We start from the raw sequence: 21,127 nt of genomic DNA, 5'->3' as shown, positions 1-21,127 counted from the left end.
GGCATCATGGTTTCTTTCCATTACTTCCAAGTACGGCCATACACCTACTCATATCCATACAAGACTTGCTAATACGATTTAATGGAAATTACAATGCTTAACCCCCTCCTTGTTCGGATGCCATTAACAGATTGGAATCGGCTGCAATTTGTTGATGATAGGATTCACCTGTTCGATCAAGTGCTTGAATAAACTAAAAGTTTCTTTTGGCAAATGAATGAACATTCAAAAAAGAAAAGAATAACACGAAAATAAGTTTAGAAAAGAGTTAATTTAAATTATATATGCTAACTCAATGTAATAGATGAGCAGCTAGCGTATTGCATGAAATCCCAATCCAGCGACCAGCGTTGCGTGGAGTCTCGCTCATGATGAAACAAAATTCGATGGCTTAAGCCATCATGGCTGAAGACAATAATACAACCAAACAAACACGCAATAAAAGCCACCACTACGAACTGCAATTGCTTTTCTTCTACTTCCCCTCTTTCCGTTAGCAAGTCCAACTCCCTCTGATTCTTTTTTGGCGGGAGGCGGCCCCCCATCAATCAAAATCTCGTCGTTCCCCAAGTCTCTTTCTCATAAATACCTTCCCCCCACCCCCAACCAAACCAATCCCCACAGCCAGTCGTTCACTGTACCAAATCGTTTGCTTTAGCTCCCCACTCTCTCTCTCTCTCTCTCTCTCTCTCTCTCTGTGTGTGCAAGCAAAGCAGAAGCCTAACGTGCTGTAGCGAAAGCAGTAATGAAAAACAAGCTTATTATCTTCTTCTACGTCGTCGTTTGTCTTGGGATATGTACAAAACTCACTCTCTCGCTCACCCCAGACGGCCTGTCGTTGCTGTCTCTGAAATCGGCCGTAGATCAAATGTCGGACACTGCCTCGGCTTTCTCCAACTGGAACGAGAACGACACCACGCCGTGCGGTTGGAGCGGCATTTCGTGCACGAATATCACGGGGTTCCCGGACCCGCGCGTCACTGGGATCGCCATAGCCGGCAGGAATCTCCGGGGGTATATTCCGTCGGAGCTCGGGACCCTGGTGTATCTCCGGCGACTCAACCTCCACAGCAACAACTTCTACGGTTCCATTCCTTCACAGCTCTTCAACGCGACCTCACTGCACAGCATCTTTCTCCACAATAACAACTTCTCCGGTTCGCTCTCTCCCTCGATCTGCAACCTTCCGAGGCTCCAAAACATCGATCTCTCGAACAATTCCTTCTCGGGATCGATCCCAAAAAATTTAAAGAATTGTAAGCAGTTGCAGCGGCTGATTCTCGCGAGAAACAAGTTTTCCGGCAAAATCCCGGCGGGAATTTGGACAGAACTGGAAAACCTTCTCCTACTCGACCTCTCGGCTAACGATCTCAACGGATCGATTCCGGAGGATATCAGCGAGCTCGGTTCTCTCTCCGGCACACTCAACCTCTCCTTCAACCATTTATCGGGTCAAATCCCGAAATCGCTTGGGAACTTACCGGTGACACTGAGTTTCGATCTCCGAAACAACAACCTAAGCGGCGAGATACCTCAAACGGGGTCGTTTACGAACCAGGGGCCCACCGCGTTCCTGAACAACCCTTTGCTATGTGGGTTTCCTCTACAGAAAACGTGCGGAAATTCCGAACAAGGGTCATCGGAGAGTCCAAATTCGGCTCCGAGCGTTGAGAACAGTACAAGAAAAGGTCTAAGTCCCGGTTTGATTATACTGATCTCAGTAGCAGACGCAGCTGGGGTTGCAATTGTTGGGCTCGTAATCGTTTACATATACTGGAAAAAGAAGGACAACTCAAATGGCTGCAGCTGCACTGGGAAAGGCAAGCTCGGAGGAACCCAGAAAAGCAATCTCTGTATTTTTTGTGCGTGTGCCAATGGCTTCAAAAACGAGGAGTCTGAGTTGGAGGACCCAGCTGAGAAAGCAGAGAAAGGAGGGGAAGGAGGAGGAGGAGAGCTGGTGGCGATCGACAAAGGGTTTACGTTCGAGCTGGACGAGCTGTTGAGAGCCTCGGCGTACGTGTTGGGGAAGAGTGGGTTTGGGATAGTGTACAAGGTGGTGCTCGGGAATGGGATCCCCGTGGCTGTGAGGAGGTTGGGAGAGGGAGGGGATCAGCAGAGGTACAAGGAGTTTGTGGCGGAGGTGCAGGCCATTGGGAGGGTCAAGCACCCCAATGTCGTCAGGTTGAGAGCTTACTATTGGGCTCCCGACGAGAAGCTTCTCATCAGTGATTTCATCTCCAATGGCAACCTGACTTCTGCTCTTCGCGGTGAGTTATCAGTCGCTACTTCCAAATTTTAATCATATGCCGTTTTCGACATCTGTTTGCTTTGTTTTTTTCTGGTCTGCCTGTTTGTTTGCCGGCCTGTAGTTTCCGGATTTGGTGTCCTCGGACTTGACGTGTCACGTAAAACCCACGTTTGACTATAAACATCGACCTAAATTGATTTAGGATAGGTTGAGTTTGCGATTTCAAAAAGTTCGATTTAAAAATAACAATTTTAAAATGTACGATTTAAAAAAGCGATTTTTAAAAACGTAGTTAAGCGTTTGACAAAATTACAGTTTGGCTTTTAAAATCACACGTTAGCCTTTTAAAATACTGTGTTTTTAAAAAAAAACACTTCATTGCCTGCGATTCGAATAAGCATTTTTCTACATTTTCAAATCGCAATTTTTTAAAAACGCAGTTTTCAAACGGTTCATTTTTTGTGATTTGGTTTAAAATCACACTTTTTCTCCACGAAATTGCAATTTCAAACACATACTTATACAAGATAACCAGGCTTTTAACTTTTTACCTTTCAATTTTTTTGTCCAACTTGTTATATCAAAGGTCTTAAGGTTAAGGTTATTATCAATTACTCACTTAAAAATGCCTTTAAAACGTTTTATGCTCAATAAGAACGTGTCGAGAAGGGTGCTTGGACTCGTTTTGCTTGCTGGATGTGGATGAGGATGGTTTTTTTAGAGACGTTAGATTTAGGGGGAATCAGGATCCCTGAAACAATGCAGGCAGGTCAACGGAAATGGCAGGTGCGTGGGGTCCATTTGATCGGGCCGATTAGGTGGGCTCTAACTGTACGTGGCCCTCCTCCTCTTCTTTGAGGGCAATAAGACAACTAACTTTGGCGCCATTGGTCCACGTGGTTTTAACATTGATGATTTCGGACACGCATGGTGGGCTCTGCCTACCATGCACGATATTGGACACCAAATGATGGGCTTGTTCACTCTTCATTTCCTTTTCCACTCTCTCTCTCTCTCTCTCTCTCTCTCTCTACAGTTCCGCTTCTTCCTTGGTATTTGATCGTCCACGTTAATGATGTGCACACTCCACGGCTAAATGAAAAGATAAACACTCGTACAAACAATGTTAGTAGCACTTAGTATTTTGCTGGCTGTGGACGTGGGCTTGTTCACTCTTCATTTCCTTTTCCACTCTCTCTCTCTCTACAGTTCCGCCTGGGCCTTGGTAATTTGATCGTGCACGTTAAGGATGTGCACAGTCCACGACCAAAAGAAAAGACAAACACTCGTACAAACAATGTTAGTAGTACCTAGTATTTTGCTGGCAGTTTTGGACAATTGTTACCGTCCGTGAGATCGAACGAGTGGTAGGTCCCGCATCGCTCGCTGTGGACCACGTGGATAAAGTGCTGGGACAGGCGATGGAGTGGCAGTGACTCTGGCTTGAGAACTTTACTGGCTCAGTCAAAGCATGGTGGGCCAAATAATGAAAGTCATTGAGTTCTTATCAAGCTCAATCAATGCTGCTGTGAAATGGCCAAATTTTTTGGGAAGTTAAAATTCAGAGATAGGACCATATGGTCTCTTCTTCTTGTTACTGTGTTCTCATGTCTCACTTCCTTGCCCCACTTTGTCCAATAATCTCAACGTACACTAACTTTTGAAAGAAAAAAGAAAAAGAATTAGATTGAAGATTTAAATTTGTCTGCCTTTAATTTGTATGCATTTTTGTATTCTGTAGCTTCAGTTTGATACTACTCCAGTATCTATTATTCCAAATCTCAATTGGGTGATTTTCTTCTAATTCTTATATAGGGAGAAGCGGTCAGGCTTCTACAAGCCTCTCATGGTCAACCAGGCTGAAAATTGGCAAGGGAGCAGCCCGGGGCTTAGCCTACCTCCACGAGTGCAGTCCAAGAAAATTTGTCCATGGTGACATCAAACCATCTAACATCCTCATTGACAATGAATTCCAATCTCACATTTCTGACTTCGGCCTTAACCGATTGATCAGCATCGCCGGCGATAACCCCTCCACCTCCGGTGGCTTCATGGGTGGAGCTCTACCTTATCTAAAGGCGGTCCAAACAGAGCGAGTCAACAATTACAAAGCCCCCGAGGCTCGTGTGCCTGGTAGCAGACCCACCCAGAAATGGGACGTCTATTCATTTGGGGTTGTATTGCTTGAACTGCTTACCGGGAAGTCCCCAGAGCTTTCTCCGACCACTTCAACTTCACTGGAAGTCCCGGACCTGGTGAGGTGGGTGAGGAAGGGCTTCGAAGAAGAAAAGTCGCTATCAGATATGGTAGACCCTGTGCTTCTCCAAGAAGTGCATGCCAAGAAAGAGGTGCTGGCAGTGTTTCATGTCGCCCTTGCGTGCACCGAGGCAGACCCTGAAATTCGGCCTCGGATGAAAACTGTCTCGGAAAATCTTGAGAGGATTGGAACGTAAAAGAAGTGATGGCCATGGCCTCTCATGCATGGTCTTGGCACTGGAATTTTCTTCATATATATGGAGAGGGTCAGATGGCCCTTCATTGAAGCGTGCTGATATTTGCAAAGGTTGCGGTAGAATTCAGAATTTTGCTTCGGCCACTGAAATTATCTTCGAAAAACCCAACATTTTGCGGACTAGGCCCAGAATTTTTTTGGAGGTGGAGCATCATTTTGTTCTTCTTTTTTTTTTTTGTGACAATTAAGGAAGTCGCTATATTTTATAATAATTCAAAATTTTACCCATGTCCCTTTAGAAAGTGCTTGTAAGGCTAATTAATAACGTTTTTCATGTTTCATTATATTTCGTTTTTTAAGCATTTACATGTTATTAAAATAAAAATAAAAAATGTATTTTCAGACTCACCATATCACATTGATGTCCATTTTAGTTTTGTAATCAACTAAGGAAAACGCTAACTACATTTATATTCAATGTGAAGCTTCTTAGAATTGTCTACAAAGTCAAGTCTCACTTAATAAAAAATTAATGTGAAAATTAACATTCATGAATAGCTTTATAATTCACGCACTTTATGTAAATTATTCATATTTTCGAATGTGAAATTAGGGTGATCCAAATTTATATTAAGAAAAAGATTACTGGAAGGCCCAACAACCTACAACTCCTTTAGAAGGGGTTGTTCGTCATAACAAACCAAAAGGCCAACGACCTATTGGGAAATGGCATGGCCTTCCTGATGGTCACCCACATAATTTCGGCAAAACCAGTAGGCAACCCTCATACACCATGGTCGGCCTCCTCTTATCCTAAAATTAATCGTCTGTTGCTTCAAAACTCGTCGGAAAATTGAGGAAATTCTTTTAGTTTATGATGCCAAAAATTGAGGAAATTCTAGCTAGCTAGACTGTTGTGTATTGAATTTTTTAAAAATTAGGGTTCTAAGATGCCGAAATTAGATATTTCCATAATTCGGCCTTAATATTTCAAAATTAATGGACAGTCTTGAATTATGTTTGAAACAGTAACAACCCAAAGTGCTAATTAAGCATATATGATTCGAAGGCCAATGCTCTTTGATTTGAAGAGCTTTTATTTGTATTGGTCTGATTCGAAGACCAATGTCCTGATTCGAAGGACATTTACTCCGGCTTAATAATTCGAAGGGCATTATATAATTTGTTTTGAATTTACGAAGTGAATTTTTCTTTTAAGTATGCTTATAGTTACTTGATATATTTCTTATGATGATACAAAGCTTTAGTGTTAAGCATTATGTTGCTATCTCTACTTTAAGTTATTTATTGAATTGTTTTAAATCTTATGAAAGAATTGAATTAATCAATTTTATTACTTACGTGAGTCGTTAAATCTTATTAACTCTTTTTCAAATAATGTAGCAGATCATCATCCTTCTAACTAGACACTGTTGAAAGATTTGGAGTCTTTGGTGCAAGTTCGCGAATTTTAGTTATACTCCGTTTGTTTCGACGTAAAATGGTTTCCGTCGTAAAATTGTTTCAAGGAATTCATTTTTCTGGAATATATTTTTCGCCGAAAGCATTTTTCGGTGTTTGAAGCGTACGAAAAATTACAAATATTTTTTATATTATTATTCAATCATATTAGCCTATAAAAATTAATTTTTATTCAAAACATATAAATATTAATGTAAAATAATATAAAAATCACCGAAGACGAGATTCTATCACTGACCGACAAAATTCTGGTCACTTCTACCGGATTCTGGCTATAGTAGCCAAAATCCAAGATAAAGGCCGGAATCCGGACAGTTTCGTCAGAATATGGGTTGGCTGGATTCCTGCAAAAGTGGTCGGATTCTGGCAAAAATGACCGGATCCTGGACAAAACTGCCGGAATCAGGCACAGAACGGCCAGATCCCGGCCAGTCGACAGGGACCCGGCAGTTCTAGCCAGATTCGGCCACTTTGGCCAGATTTTTTGGCCAAATCCAGCCGGCCGACAGTTCTGGTCGGGATATTCTAGACAGATCTGGCCAGCCGGCCGGAATCCGGCCTATCTGGACAGATCCGGCCAGCCGGCTGGAATCCAGACGTTCTGGCCATATTCCGGCCAGATGGCCGGATTCCGGCAACATTGACCTGATGTTGTTGGATTTCGGCACCGACAAAAAATTGGTGATGGTTGACTGCTTGAACGTGAAGGTTGGCTGTGTCGTTTAAAAGGGGTCGAATGCGTTTGGCGTCTTCGGAAAATGATTTACACTTTTAACATGCGTAAATCATTTTTCGAAATTTACCAAGCATTTTTGGTCAAACATAAATCATTTTCCGGTTGACTATTATTTTCGCCCCTACCAAACACCGGAAAATGCTGAAATCATTTTACGCCGAAACAAACGGAGCATTAGTCACTTTTTTAAACCATCAAACAATAAATTCTCTCCAAATGTTTATCTACTTTAAATAAACAATATTTTTTAATCATTCACAATAACTATCATGAATACCATTGTTTTTAAATAAATATTATTTTTCTCTACTTTGGTAGGGTTTGCAAAAAATATTATTAGAAAAATTATAATATTGTCTTTTTATTCTTTAAATTTAAAGAGAAAATATGACAAATATTAAGTTTAACATTTGCTAAATAAACTATTATATGGGCCTATTTGTAATTTTTAGTATATATATATAAATAAAATGAGGCTATTACGAATGCTCTTACGCTAGAAAATGGATGGTGTTCTGGATACTTCAGACTTTTTAAAATTGTTGTTTGGAGGCCTTTTGTATTCATTTGGATTTTACAATTAATGCTCCGTTTGTTTCGGCGTAAAATGATTTTTGGAAAATGATTTCGGCATTTTCCGGTGTTTGGTAGGGGCGAAAATAATAGTCAACCGGAAAATGATTTCTGTTTAACCAAAAATGCTTAGTAAATTTTAGAAAAAGCGTAAATCATTTTCCGAAGACGCCAGACGCAGTCGATCTATTTTAAACGGCACAGTCGACATTCACGTTCAAGCAGCCGACCACCATTGAAATATTGCCGGTATCGGAATCCAACATCCGTTAATGTCGCCGAAATTTGGCGACGGAATCCGGCCACCTTCGCCGGAATCCGGTTAGCCAGATTCCGGCGACCAATTTGACCGGAATCCGGCCATCTGGCCGGATCTGGCCAGAGAGCCAGATTCCGGCCGGCCCTGGTCAGGGAGGCCGGATCCTGGCTGGCCCTGGCCAGGGAGGCCAATTCCCGAACGGATCTGGCCTTTTGTGCCGGAATCCGGCGAAACAGCCGGAATCCGGCCTTTATCTCGAATTCTAGTTATATTAGCCGGAATCAGGTGAAAATAGTAAGAATCTAGTCGGTCAGTGACCGAATCTCGTCATCGATGATTTTTATATTATTTTACATTAATATTTTTATATTGTAAATAAAAATTGATTTTTAAAAGTTAATATGATTGAATAAAAATATAAAAAAATATTTGCGATTTTCCGTACGCGTCAAACACTAGAAAATGCTTTCGATGGAAAATGGTTTTCTGAAACTATTTTATGACGGAAACCATTTTACGTCGAAACAAACAGAGCATTAGTTGAAATTGTTATTGTGGTATTTTCACTATTTTGCCTTATGAAAGTCTTTTTATTTACTTTCGATGGTTTTTTATTTTATTTTATTTTTTTATTGTATTTGGATATCATCGTATCGATATTATGTGGATATTGAAAATTGTGCTGATAAATTTTTGGAAAATTTTTACTTATCCTTATTGAATTGTAACATATTTTGCAATGGCATTCAATTTTTTTAAAACCTTTTAATTTAGTGTATTAAATTTTTAATTTTTTGTAACGTCACCCATTCGTTAGAGTTTTGAGTTAAATTAGATGACAAAAGAGTAAAATAATCTTTATACCCGTACATTTTTTTTTATATAAAATTTCAAATTTATCCGTTACTTACAAATTAATTGTGTATTTTTTAAAAAAACAACTTAAAAGAAAAAAGGAGAAAAAAACGTGACCCATCGTGGGTCACAAGATCCAACTGTTGGGTTTGGTGACCTACGGCCGTGAGTCACCTTGTGACTTGTCATGGGTTTGGTGACCCAATGGCGGGTCACATCGTTGGGGCACTTGTGTGACCCATCGTCACAAGGTGACCCACGACCGCGGGTCACAAGTTGACTGCTGATCCATGGTAGTCACTTTTTTTTTAAAAAGAAATAATAATAATAAAAAATTCTATGTACCTCAATTTCATTTTTTTTCGCAGATGGTATTTGAGTTTTGAGAAAATACAAAATTGGTACATTCGTTTATTTTTTTGTCCAATATTTAACGGTCTACCATGTGTCAACCAATAATGGTTGACAAGTGGCACAAAATAAAAAAATAAAAAACTTTAAAAATTAATTAAAAAATAAAATTTAATAAAATTTAAAAATAAAAATATTAAAAACCCTCTTTTATATATATATTTATTTATTTATTGTTTTTTTTTTCTTTTTTCTTTTTGGCTCCCGAACCACCCATATGGGCCACATGGGTAGTTCGGCTACCTCCAAGGGCCAAAATCCATTTTCTTACATTTGTTTTTTCAATTTTTTCTCTAAAAGTCATAAGGGTGGCCGAACTACTTCAACCCAGCTAAGGAGGTGGCTGAGCCTCTCCTTGGCCAAAATGAAGGTGGCTAACCACCCCCATTTTGCCCAAAGCCACATTTTTTTTAAATATTTTTTTTAAAAGTTTTATTAATTTTCATTTTTTAATTTTTAATTGTGTCATGTTTCAATCCTCATTAGTTGAAATATGGCAGACCGTTAAATATTGGAAGAAAAAATAAACGGAGATAACAATTTCGTCTTTTCTCAAAACCCAAGTACACTTGTGAAGAAAAATGAAACAGATGTGTTAAAAAATAAAGTTTTCAAATTACAGGTACCAAAAATGTATTTAACCCTTTTTTTTTTTTTTTCTTGCCCTTACACAGATTAAGCTATTCTCGGGTCTCAGTAAAATTGGAATACGGGCAACAGTAACCTTGTAACCAAACACTTCAAACTCAATCACCTAAACCGACAATATTGCAGTTCCTGCCGTGGAACGTGCTATCATTGTACTGGAATCGAATCACACCTGATTGTGAATTGGCGCAGCCAAACATCACCGTTCTTCCGCAAATTAATCCACGTTGCCTCCCTCGGCTGCACACCGCCACGCTCCCAACTTCGCAGAACCTCACGGAGAAGAAGCGCACCACCGGAGCATCACTTCAATACCGCACCACTCAACCACCGGAGCAGCGCCGTTCAACCACCACACACACGACGTCGATCCACACACGGCCAGAGCAACCGATTCATCCAAACACCGTGAGAACGAACGCTCTGCACAGGTAACTCGCCCACAGAACGCCTACTACTCTTCACAATGAACCCACCCGAGAACGAACGAACCCTCTGATACCAGATGGTAAGAACCGTAGTTCTTATCAACTAAAATCAGAGAAAAACGAAAGAAAAACAGAAAAGAGAAAGGGTTTTACACTGATTTTATAGAGGAAGAATAATCCTAACCTAGTAAGGAAAGGAATTATTATTGTAATAGGTTAATAACGAAAACTAATTTGAGGGTTCCTAACATGGTTATGTGCTGATATGTTGCATCTAGTCTGTAGTTGGAGTTTTATACCATTAGGGTATACAAATTGATTTATCGGTGATCTAATTTCAGCTGCTAGCTGAACATATTTTCTTGATTTTATATGTGTAGTTCGTCACTCTTGGTGCAACTGTTCTGGAGGTTGATTCTTCTAAGTTTATCTGATCAAACATGGAGGTTAGTTTCAGATTACCAAATTTATAGCACCATCTAAGCTTACCATTTGAAATTCTACGAATAATTGGTTTCATTTCTGCATACTGGAATTCTTATTGTCGATGTATATATATTTTTTAATTTGTGGATGTTGATGTTCTTGCTCGATATGATTAGACCCATGGAGGTGATGCTGGAATTTTAGACGTGGACAAGATAACAGAGACATTGGAACCTGAGAAGGCAAGCAGTGGCGGATTGTATGTTCCTGGGAAGGATAGATTGGTGTTTAGACCTCCCGAAAGAAAATCGGTCTTAGGTGCGCTTAAATAGCAGATATGATAATGTGCCCTGAAATGGCACTAAATTTTTCTCTTTGTTCATCTTCTTTGGAATCCTAGTTCTTTTCTTCTGCTGATTCTAATTGAAAGTACACCTACATGATTAATGTACAAAAGTTTATGTTTGTAATGTGGTAATGTAACAGGGCTAGATGTCCTTGCTATTGCAAAACGAGCGGAGTCTAAGGTTGATGGTGGATTCAAGGCCCCAAGAGAAAGAGTTGCTTCTATGGTGGCATCTTTAGAGGAAGAGGAGAATTCGGAATCCTCTGGGTTAGATGATGTAGGAAGTAATGCAAATAGTGGTACACGCAATAATGTTGGTAGGCGATATCGTGAATCAGCCGCAAGCGAGACAGGTAATGTCTTTTATTTATATTGTGTCAAATAACCAATTGCATTTAAGGATTCCAATGTAAAACTATTCCATTAAAGAAAAAACGAACCCCAGTCCTGAAATATGAATTAATGATTTGTAAGATACTCGAACATGTGTACGGGTTGTAGGCTGCCTGTAATATTCTTCTTTCCAATGTAACACAACATGGATAAAGAGTTGGATTTTTATTTTTTGCTTTTTGGTCATGCTGCATCATTGAAGATTTTTTTTTTTGGGGTGGGGGGTTGGTGCTCTCTCTATTCAACTTGCAATGGTACTATCAGATGACGAAGTAAAATTATCTGCAAATTATTTTATTGGAAATGACATGGTCTGTATACTACCAACCAATCAACTATTCATAATTTCTCTCTTAGTCCTGTCTTTGAGTTAAAAGGTGTTGCCTTTTATGATTCAGGCTGGTCTTTTAGAAGTATGCATGTGAGCAAGGTCCCTGTAGTGAGGGGAACTAACTTCTGAAGATGTAGTTTTTGCTATGGTAATCTTTTAGAAACCATGTTAAAAACAATGTGTGTGCTGGTCGTCATCAATTACCCATTTTCAAATTTAAGATTAAGGTTACTTAAAGGGTGAAACACATGAGCTGTTTACATTTGTGGTAGCCTTTTCAAAGGAGATGTCTAGGGGATTGTGTCGAAGCCTTCAAGTTATAAAATACACATCATCTTTCTTTTACTGTCCTGACTTTGGAATATGAAAGTTGATTTCTTCTGTTTCATCTTCTCTTGTTTTCCGTTTCCGTTTTCTATATTTTCTAAGCCAAAAATTCTGTAATCTTTGCATTTCAGGAAGTGTTGTGACACAAGAAGAACAAGTTAATGATACACCTCGGACTCATCGATCTAGTGAACAATTGTTTTCAGATGTAAGTCAATGTTATATCGTGGGTATTATTTATGAGATTGGCTTATTACTTATTATATAAAAAAAAAAGAGTCAATGTTATATCGTTGGTATTCTTTATGCTGCCATATTACTACTATTTTTGCTTTTGGTATCATTAATGGACTGTTAGTTTTGCATGTGGGACACATACCATGAATACTGGTTATCCTAGAGTTCTTCTGACTGAGTTAGGGAAAATACAGAAATCCTTTTGACTGTTACTTGTAAAAGAAAAAAAGAAAAGAAATGACAGACCTGTCTAGAAGTTGGAAAGGAGCAATAGCAAATGAAGTTAGGAAGCTCGAGGCTAGGATCAGGTTTTGATTTAATAGCTTTCATGTCATAGTGTTCTTCACTATAATGCCTGTATTTAGGCCTTAATCTTTATCAATCCAAGGAACACTCAGAAATTATCTATAGCTCTCCATGTACTGGGGTTGCTCCCTTTTTCAGTTCTTGTTCGTGATATTATTTTTCTGAGAAGGCTCATCTTACCAAACATGAAAGCCTTTTATCAAGTTCTATTTTTAGGGCTGTTGAAACTTCTAATTATAAGAATGTCAGCATGACAGCAACAAGAATGGACTGCTTATAGGATTCAAATTAACATCTTATTTGTCTCTTGGTCCTGCAAGACCTTGTGTATTTGTGGTTTTGGGCCTTTTGGCAGCCTTTGCAATTTAATGTTCTTGATCCTGTTTGTTGGTATTTCAAAAGCACTTTTAATTGAATTGTTGGAGGTTTAGATGGTTTTTAGTTTGGACATAAGAGTGATATGGCTATTTTGAAGGTTTCTTTAGAAGGGTCTTAAAAAAGTTGAACTGCTGTTATAAGGGTCACATGCTTAAGTGGCTCACTTTGTTTACCTGTAATATAATGTGGACAAAGTAATAAATATTTGAGGGGAGATTGAACTTGCTTGTACTTTGGTTAATCTGAAATCTTGATGCATTAACTGTCGAGGTTCTTCACCTTATTGTTCACTTTGGTTTTGGTATATGTTCCTTGTGGTTAAAGTGAAAATTTACTACTACATTTGATGTGTAAAATAATACTGATATGCTGCTGACTTCTCCAATTCAAGGTTTCAAATACACCGACTAGAAGTCATCAGAATATTCAATCTAGGAGTCCTAGGTATGAGAGGGATGACCGAGACCGTGAAAGAAGAGATTACAAGGATGACACAAGAAATGAAAGAAGGGTGGGACAAAGACACAATTCTGACAGAGAGAATTATCACAGAAGGGAAGAACGTGGTCGACATGATCGAGACTATGATGGAGAATATAGAAGCAAGCGAAGTAGATATGAAGGTTCAAGGGGTACACCTGGTATGTGATACTTATGTTTAGTTTTACTTCTTGAAGTTTTACATTGTTCAAGATATAGAAAAACAGAAGAGGGATGTGGTAAAGTGTGGTGTTATGTTTTGAAATTGAGAAGTCTCACAAGTTCCAGAAACTGGTTTTTGGATAGGTGACCTAAAAAGTGGTAAATATACACATATTTTATTCAAGAAAGATGTTTTTACATGTAAGAAAAATGAAATAAAGAATATGCAAATAATCTAACTTTATTAGCATTGGTTTATTGATGGGATACTTATATATTTCTCAAAAAATACAAGGATATTGCTCATTCTAATTCTAAACTCTGCAAATCTTGCAGGCAGATCTGACTGGGATGATGGGAGATGGGAATGGGAAGATACACCACGCCGCCGGGATAGTCACTCTCATACCAGTAGGCGCCATCAACCTTCACCATCCCCAATGTTTGTTGGTGCATCACCGGATGCACGACTAGTTTCCCCATGGTTGGGTGGCCATACACCTCTTTCTATTGGTATGTTAGCTCAATGTGAATTCTTCCCCGTGTATGTCAAACATTAGTTGTTTTCAAACTGGCTATTTATGACTGTATATGTTGATTTTTGGGTACATAACTTCAACTCAATATTCGTAATAAGTACAGGTTATGCCAGTTCTCCCTGGGACCATGTCTCTCCCTCTCCAGTTCCAATACGTCCTTCTGGATCCTCTGTGAGATCCTCGAGTTCTAGAAATGGTGGGAGGTCCCATCAACTTAATTTTTATTCGGAAAATTCAGAAGCATTTGAGGTATTATACTTACAACTTTTTTCCCTGTTTCTTTTTAATTTATTTTGGGGATTAAGGGTCCTGCATCTTAAACTCTGTTCCTATAAAGTATGTTTTATTTTTTTTGGGAAACTTCACTTGCACCCTTTAAAGTATAAGCGGTTTTGCAATCATAACCTCGAATTTTAAAAATTTGCAATGTCGGTATCCCATGTTAAAGCCCCTTTTAATTTTATCCCTTTTTTTTTGGTTAAAATGTTCAAAATGCCTCTTTTTTTAAAAAAAAGCAAAATGTGAAAATTAAAAAATGCCTTGGATTGACCCATGCCCAGCAGTGGGTCACCAGAATTTTGGGGAAAAAATCACTTTTTTTTAAGGGGTGATTTTGGGCATTTTTAACAAAAAAAATGGGTGAAATTAAAATGAGCTTAATAATAATAATAATAAAAAAAAAACGTTCTATATATGTTAGACGAGGATTTGGCTTAGGTGCTGTAATACATACTAAAAGGAACGAATCATGAACAAGAATTTTCTTTTTCTCTCACCATGTACTTAAAAGAAAAAAGTTAAAAAACTTGATAGATTTTTCTTCTCGGTGTTGTAAATTAGAATTTTGATGCTTTTATTATTGAGGAGCTTCAACAGTTTCTCTGGACAAGGATGATATGGAGCTAGTAGGGGTGGTGGCTCAAAATTTATGGCTTCGTCGAAATGCAGTGGTATGGGAAACCTAATAGCCCGCATATTACAATGGTAAATAATGCTTATAATTCATTGACAACTTTCAAAGATGCAAATTCTCAAAAATTTACAGGAACCTTAAAAGTTCAAGGAAGAAAAGGTTATAGAGTTCTTATCAGCATAGAATAGCCACATAAACCCCAGCCTAATAAACCATTACTATACTAAAGAAGATCGAGTGTGCAATATTCCTGTTCTCTGGAGACAAAACTCTTCAAAGAAGAATTGAAGACTTTGAAGAAAGAGTCAAAAAGGAGATCTGTTCAGATCTTCCTAACGCATTGCAAATTCTTAAACTTCGAGATTATTATTGCAAAATCGCTTATACTTCGGGGGTGTAAGTGAAGGTTCCCCTATTTTTTTTCACATTGAATAATGGTGATGATTGTGGATTTCCTTGCTTGGTTAATTCACATGCTATTCATTCTATCTAGTCTTTTTCATTATTAATGTCATGTGTGTAGGATGGAAGTGCTGATAAGTCTAATTTGTCTGAAGAACACAAGTACGAGATTACAGAAAGTATGCGTCTCGAGATGGAATACAATTCTGACCGTGCATGGTAATTTTGTCAATGGACATGTTGTTCTTCTTTGATAAGATTTGACTTCATGATATTTGCTGCATAAGGATGACCACATTTAGTTGTTAATTGCTGTAAAGGATATAGGTTTAATAACACAATCTGTGAACAACATTTATGGCTGCCTTGACCTTTGTCAATTTCATTTTTACAATCTCTTGGAATCTTCAAGCAAACAGTAATTGATGGTATCATTTGATTGTCTTCTTCAAACTGGAACCAACTCTTAGAATTTGATCTCAATCCTTTATAGCACCTCTTCTCAGGAATTATGCTAGCAAAAAAAGAAAAAAAAGCCTCCGTTTAAAATCAAACTTATATTTTATATATTCCATCTTTGATTTCATATTATAAATTTTATTAGTGCTACTTAGTTGTCAACTTATTTTGACCAGTACGATTTCTATTTTATAGGTATGACAGAGAAGAAGGTAACACATTGTTTGATGCAGATACCTCATCGTTTTATCTGGGAGATGAGGCTTCGTTCCAGAAGAAAGAGGCAGAATTGGCCAAAAGACTGGTATGTTAAATTGTATTATTATTTTTTGGAAATATGTTTAAACCATTTCTCATCTGTGCATAAGTATTATATACCTTTGTTATATTAATAGGTGCATGAATGTGTCTACCTGTTATTTTCCTGAAATATGTATCTTATTGAGTACCTTGGAAATTTATAAACTGTTGTTGAGTACCTTAGAAATTGATAAACTTAAGATAGTGGGACAGATTGTTTTGTTGCTCTGAATATGTTGGCAATCAACATTCTTGTCATCTCTTTAAGGATTTGTAATCTCCAATCCAGGTTCGGAGAGATGGAACCAAGATGACACTTTCTCAGAGCAAAAAGATGTCTCAGCTCACTGCTGATAATGCTCAGTGGGAAGACCGGCAACTATTGAGATCTGGGGCTGTTAAAGGGACTGAGGTGCAGACAGAGTTTGATGATGAGGAAGAACGCAAGGTTATTCTTCTTGTACATGGTAAGAGAACCTTATAACAAACCTTTTCAACTAGTTGATGGATTACATGTCACTTGCTGTGCATGCGCACATGATGTTTACCTTCTTTAGCTAAAATGTTACCCCTTCTTTTCTTGTAACAGATACAAAACCTCCTTTCCTAGATGGGAGAGTTGTTTTTACTAAACAAGCAGAGCCAATAATGCCAATAAAAGACCCGACATCAGATATGGCTATAATTTCACGCAAAGGATCGGCTCTAGTTAGAGAAATTCACGAGAAACAAAGTAGTAACAAGTCACGCCAACGTTTTTGGGAGCTCGCAGGATCAAAACTTGGTGATATTCTTGGTGTTGAAAAAACAGCGGAACAGGCATGGTGCTTTCTAATGAATATTTGACTTTTACCTTCACTGGGTTTTAAATTCTCCTTTCTTTCTTCTTCTTCCTCCTCCCCGGGTGGGCATAGGTCTAAGACTTGTGTTTTTTTTTTTTCTTTTCATCTTAATGGTAGATTGATGCCGATACTGCTGTAGTAGGTGAAGATGGTGAAATTGATTTTAAGGAGGAAGCAAAGTTTGCGCAGCATTTAAAGAAGGGGGAAGCAGTAAGTGATTTTGCAAAGTCAAAAACCTTAGCACAGCAACGTCAGTATCTGCCAATCTATTCCGTGCGGGATGAGTTACTGCAGGTTGGCTGCTATTCCTTTGGGCACATGTTTGTTTGCCCCTAATGACTGATAATTGCTTCTGTCTAGCCTTTGAAGGCAGATAGGAATATGTGTTTTTGAAATTTATGAACGAGCTTCTGGTTTTCAAATTCTAGGATTTGGGGACTGCAATCAGTTGGTCTACTCTTAATTCTTTAAATGGTCAAAAGTTGTTATTTTTGTCAAGATATTGACTGTGCAGTTTCAATCACCCAGTTCGTTTTTTTTTTTTTTTGGGGGGGGGGGAACTTTTATAAGATTCATATGTTGGAATTACCTTTGGCGTCAAGTAATTAGCATAGATTGGGAGGTGAACTACCTGTCACAAATGAACTTTTTATTGGTGCACTTTATATTAAAGCAGGTTTGGAGTATATGGTTTGTATCTTATTGCATGTCATTATGTCTTGCTCTTTAATTATCTGATGTCCTGTTAAATAATTCTGTGTTTTTTAATTAATTTTGTGGCACCTTTTGCTCGAAATTCATTTTCCAAGTCTATTTCAAAGTCCTTGATTTTTCTTTTTTCTTTATTATTATTATTTCGGTTTTCATTTGTTTATGCTCTTCAAAGAATTTATTTACCTTGTCTTTGATGTGTCCTAATTCTATTTGAATGTTTTCTGGATAGGTCATTCGCGAAAATCAGGTGGTGGTGGTTGTTGGAGAAACCGGTTCAGGAAAGACGACTCAACTGACACAGGTTCCTTAAAGCTTTATATGACGTTTTTATTATTATTGTTGTTGTGGTTGCTTATAAATAATAATGGTTGAGGCATATGTGCCCAGTCAACTGGAAGCTGATATTTGGATTTTGTTGACAGTATCTGCATGAAGACGGCTACACTTCAAATGGTGTAGTTGGTTGCACCCAACCAAGACGTGTTGCAGCTATGAGTGTTGCAAAAAGAGTTAGTGAAGAGATGGAGACGGAGCTGGGTGACAAAGTTGGTTATGCTATTCGTTTTGAGGATGTGACTGGGCCAAAAACTGTAATTAAGGTGAATTGCTTTCTTTGTTTCCAAAAGCAGAGTTATTGAAATTCCTTGGACACTTCCCATTTTTGGCTCACCATGCATGACTTCTTTTTGTATCCTTTTGTTAATCTTGATGGTTGTTGAAATAACTCCGATGCTCTTTTTTCGGGGCATAAATTTTATGTGAATAGAGATCAATATGTGTACCTTGATATGATTATATGCTAAATCTTTGTATTTCAATTTTACAGTATATGACTGATGGAGTACTCTTGCGTGAAACACTCAAAGATTCTGATCTAGAAAAGTATCGGTAGGGGAAGTTGGAAATTTTATGTCTATCTTTACATATAGCTGTTCATTTACAATCAGAACATGATTATTTACTATATAGGTTTTTACTTTTGCAGTGTCGTCGTGATGGATGAAGCCCATGAGAGGTCACTAAGCACAGATGTGCTGTTTGGTATATTGAAAAAAGTGGTTGCTAAGCGACGTGATTTCAAGCTTATAGTGACATCTGCAACTCTGAATGCACAAAAATTTTCAAATTTCTTTGGAAGGTAACCTTCATTTTGCACCACAATTTGATTATGTCATCGTATCTCCCATCTACTTGCTTGAAATTACTAATTCTGAATTTGTTGCAGTGTACCAATTTTCCACATCCCTGGCAGAACATTTCCCGTTAATATCCTGTACAGTAAAACCCCATGTGAAGATTACGTTGAAGGTGCAGTGAAGCAGGCTATGACTATCCATATCACCAGCCCTCCTGGTGACATCCTCATCTTCATGACTGGCCAAGATGAGATTGAGGCAGCCTGTTATGCCCTTGCAGAGCGTGTGGAACAGCTCATATCATCCACGAAGAAAGCAGTTCCAAAACTCCTGATACTCCCCATATATTCACAGCTGCCTGCTGACTTGCAAGCAAAGATATTCCAGAAAGCTGAAGATGGGGCTCGTAAATGCATTGTGGCAACCAACATTGCTGAGACATCTTTGACTGTAGATGGAATTTTTTATGTCATTGACACGGGGTATGGTAAGATGAAAGTATACAACCCTAGGATGGGTATGGATGCTCTCCAAGTATTCCCCGCCAGCCGTGCTGCTGCTGACCAACGTGCTGGACGTGCTGGTAGAACTGGGCCTGGGACATGTTATCGCCTGTATACAGATAGTGCATACCTAAATGAAATGCTGGCAAGTCCTGTGCCTGAGATCCAAAGGACGAACCTCGGCAATGTAGTTTTGTTACTCAAATCTCTTAAAGTTGATAACTTGCTGGATTTTGATTTCATGGACCCACCTCCGCAGGATAATATTCTTAATTCTATGTACCAGTTGTGGGTCTTAGGTGCTCTTAACAATGTGGGAGGCTTAACTGGTCTTGGCTGGAAAATGGTGGAGTTTCCATTGGACCCCCCACTTGCCAAGATGCTTTTGATGGGTGAAGAGCTAGGATGCTTAGATGAGGTGTTGACAATTGTTTCAATGCTTTCGGTGCCGTCGGTATTCTTCCGGCCTAAAGATAGGGCAGAGGAGAGTGATGCTGCGCGTGAAAGATTTTTTGTGCCAGAATCTGACCACTTAACGCTATATAATGTTTACACTCAGTGGAAACAACATCAATATCGAGGAGACTGGTGTAACGACAATTTTTTGCATGTAAAAGGGTTACGAAAGGCTAGAGAAGTGAGATCCCAGCTGCTGGATATTCTCAAGACACTAAAAATCCCTTTGACATCTTGTTGGCCTAATTCAGACATCGTGAGAAAAGCCATCTGTTCTGCGTACTTCCATAATTCAGCAAGATTAAAGGGTGTGGGTGAGTATGTGAATTGCAGGAATGGGATGCCTTGCCATTTACATCCGAGCAGTGCTCTCTATGGTATGGGTTGCAATCCAGATTATGTGGTTTATCATGAGTTGATTTTGACAACAAAGGAGTATATGCAATGTGCGACAGCAGTGGAACCTCAGTGGCTGGCTGAGCTGGGACCAATGTTCTTTTCCGTTAAGGACTCGGACACATCGATGTTGGAGCATAAGAAGAGACAGAAGGAAGAGAAGACGGCCATGGAGGAGGAAATGGAGAATTTGAGGAAGGTGCAAGCAGAAGCAGAACGAGAAAGCAAGAAGAAGGAGAGGGAAAAGAGGGCAAAGCAGCAGCAAGAAGTCTGCACGCCAGGTCTGCGGCAGGGCTCGTCAACCTACTTGAGATCAAAGAAGCTTGGTTTGTGATTAGAAACTATACTGTATGAAATATGGAATGTGTTTCCCGCAGCTGTTCTTAACATACGAGAGAAATTGTTCTTCTTGATTCTGTATCAGAAATTGAAAAAAAAAAGGACCAAATTGGTTGATTTTTGCCAATGCAAGTATACCTGTGATAAATTAAAGATACTGGCTTATTCGAAGAAGCAGTGGGGGTTTTTATTCTTCTGAGTTAGATGAACGTTTTCTTGGAGGAAAACTCTGTTCGCATAAAAAAAAAACCATCAGTTCCATTAAAATTGTTAATACCTAACAACTTACTAGCTTACATGTGAAAATGATTAAACAAAGATATCTTACCAAAAAGATAAAATGAAAAAAAATCTTTTAGATGATTGTGGCCTTGAAAGAAAAAGGCCTAAATCGACAATTGTTTATATCGTTTTGGCTCATAAATTACTATTTTAGTGCGAATCCTGATTTTTAGTAAAACAACCCAATTCAACTTTATAGCTTAACAAATGCACTAGACAAACAAAAAGTCTTGCTGAATAACGAATAGAGAGTGAAAAGGTCAGAAAAATTGGATAATTGAGTCATAATTCAAGGCCTTCTTCAATAACCCTCCTCATTTACGAAGACATTTTTTTGCCTTCCTATTTTTCTTTTACTATTTCATCTC

At 38.6% G+C, this 21,127-nt stretch overlaps 2 protein-coding genes across 3 annotated transcripts; both read left to right on the top strand.

The window, feature by feature from the left end:
* The first annotated feature begins 537 nt into the window (after positions 1–537).
* On the top strand, positions 538–4,988 carry LOC133864852 (receptor protein kinase-like protein ZAR1). The gene is made up of 2 exons (XM_062301285.1): positions 538–2,267; positions 4,064–4,988. The coding sequence occupies exons 1-2, from the start codon at positions 746–748 to the stop codon at positions 4,699–4,701; spliced, it is 2,160 nt and encodes a 719-aa protein (XP_062157269.1). The 5' UTR covers positions 538–745; the 3' UTR covers positions 4,702–4,988.
* A 4,829-nt stretch (positions 4,989–9,817) lies between these two features.
* LOC133864836 (pre-mRNA-splicing factor ATP-dependent RNA helicase DEAH7) lies at positions 9,818–20,669 on the top strand. 2 transcript variants are annotated; one of them, XM_062301265.1, is made up of 18 exons: positions 9,818–10,095; positions 10,473–10,538; positions 10,695–10,836; positions 11,005–11,217; positions 12,047–12,123; positions 13,228–13,477; positions 13,815–13,991; positions 14,121–14,266; positions 15,454–15,551; positions 15,987–16,095; positions 16,381–16,558; positions 16,681–16,910; positions 17,051–17,227; positions 17,877–17,948; positions 18,070–18,246; positions 18,474–18,535; positions 18,633–18,785; positions 18,873–20,669. In XM_062301265.1, the coding sequence occupies exons 2-18, from the start codon at positions 10,533–10,535 to the stop codon at positions 20,470–20,472; spliced, it is 3,867 nt and encodes a 1,288-aa protein (XP_062157249.1). In that variant the 5' UTR covers positions 9,818–10,095; positions 10,473–10,532; the 3' UTR covers positions 20,473–20,669. The 2 variants fall into 2 exon arrangements, with proteins under 2 accessions (XP_062157249.1, XP_062157258.1); XM_062301274.1 differs by having other exon boundaries at positions 9,818–10,172.
* Positions 20,670–21,127: the final 458 nt, after the last annotated feature.

This window comes from Alnus glutinosa, chromosome 1 (genome assembly GCF_958979055.1).
Source record: "Alnus glutinosa chromosome 1, dhAlnGlut1.1, whole genome shotgun sequence".
Classification (NCBI taxonomy): domain Eukaryota; kingdom Viridiplantae; phylum Streptophyta; class Magnoliopsida; order Fagales; family Betulaceae; genus Alnus; species Alnus glutinosa.
Note: the sequence above shows the minus strand (reverse complement) of the source record. Positions and strands in the feature narration are given on the sequence as shown.